This window comes from Anoplopoma fimbria, chromosome 19 (assembly GCF_027596085.1).
Source record: "Anoplopoma fimbria isolate UVic2021 breed Golden Eagle Sablefish chromosome 19, Afim_UVic_2022, whole genome shotgun sequence".
NCBI lineage: Eukaryota > Metazoa > Chordata > Actinopteri > Perciformes > Anoplopomatidae > Anoplopoma > Anoplopoma fimbria.
The window spans coordinates 15201305-15202730 of record NC_072467.1 but is presented as its reverse complement, the minus strand read 5'-3'; the positions used below and the strand labels follow the sequence as shown (position 1 = coordinate 15202730).

The following is a 1426-nucleotide window of genomic DNA, read 5'->3' as shown; positions in this document are numbered from 1 at the left end:
ATGTTCCGCTGCAGGGTGAACCTCAGCACCATGATCTTCCTGGTGATCCTGCAGGGGGCAGCAGTGGTTCTGTTCTACGGCTGGTACATCCAGCTCAGTCCCTGCGTCCCTGCCCCCTCCAATGGCAAAGTTCACGTTCTGCTGTTGTCATCGTGGCGATCAGGCTCTTCCTTCATGGGTCAGGTGTTCAGCCAGCACCCATCTGTCTTCTATCTTATGGAGCCAGCATGGCATGTGTGGAGCAAACTGCAGAAGTCCACCGCGCGGGTTCTCCGAATGGCCGTGAGGGATCTGTTTCGAAACATATTCCAGTGTGACTTTTCTGCGTTGGAGCCCTACATGCCAGATAACCACAAAGTGTCCGACTTGTTTATGTGGAGTCAAAGTAGAGCCCTGTGCTCACCGCCGGCCTGTCCTCTTACGCCACGCGGCCAGTTCAGCAACTCCTCTCAGTGCGCCATAAGCTGTGATACCGGTGGCCTGAAGGAGGTGGAGGAGGCTTGTGGCACTTACAGTCACGTGGTACTAAAAGAAGTGAGATTCTTTGACCTGGAATCCCTCTACCCGCTCCTCCAGGACCCAAGCCTAGATCTCCGCATCATCCACCTGGTCCGAGACCCCCGGGCCGTGTTGAAGTCTAGAGAGGAGGCAGCCAAAGGCTTAATGATGGATAGTGCCATGGTCTTGGACCAGAGATTCCTACCAGTAGAAGATGTGCAGTATCAAGTCATGCAGGAGCTCTGCCAAAGCCACGAGCGCATTCATAAGAGGGCCTTCCAGACGCCCCCTCCGTTTCTAAAAGGCCGCTACAAAAGGGTCCGCTATGAGGACATGGCACTCAACCCACTTGAGGAGATAACTGCCATGTATGACTTTGTAGGTCTGGAGTCAAACAGCCAGTTGGAGGAATGGATCTACAGGGTGACTCACGGAAAAGGCAAAGGCACCAGGAAAGATGCCTTCAAAATCATCTCGCGGAACGCAGCCGATGTCGCTCAGGCTTGGCGTACTATTCTGTCACACAACAAGGTCGCACGTGTCCAGTCGGTGTGTAAAGGGGCCATGTCTTTGCTCGGGTACAGGACAGTAAACAGTGAAAAGGAACAGCTGAGACTTGACCTAGATCTACTGATGCCACTGGAACCGTACCAGTTCAGCTGGTTGCCAGATAAAACAGAGCGTCCTAGTAATGGTTAACATTGCATTTGAATGACAAAGACACCAAAAGACTACTTTGGACTGAGGTCTGTATTCTTTATAGGCTTTTATTGGCTGTTTACGTCTGTAATGAGTGTTACCACAGGATGAATATCAACTGAGGGAACACTGGCATGATGTCCGAGGTTAAAGCATTGATTTGTCACGAAAATAAACCTTACACTATCAGTGGATCGAGAGGGTAAAAAAATCAGAAATGTAGACAATA

At 50.8% G+C, this 1426-nt stretch overlaps 1 protein-coding gene across 1 annotated transcript; it reads left to right on the top strand.

Moving 5' to 3' along the window:
• chst6 (carbohydrate sulfotransferase 6) lies at window positions 1-1197 on the top strand. The gene has a single exon (XM_054620773.1). The coding sequence runs from the start codon at window positions 1-3 to the stop codon at window positions 1195-1197; it is 1197 nt and encodes a 398-aa protein (XP_054476748.1).
• The last annotated feature ends 229 nt before the right edge of the window (window positions 1198-1426 follow it).

Excerpts from the sequence above, each read along its gene's own strand:
- chst6 (XM_054620773.1), top strand. The coding sequence starts at position 1 with ATGTTCCGCTGCAGGGTGAACCTCAGCACCATGATCTTCCTGGTGATC.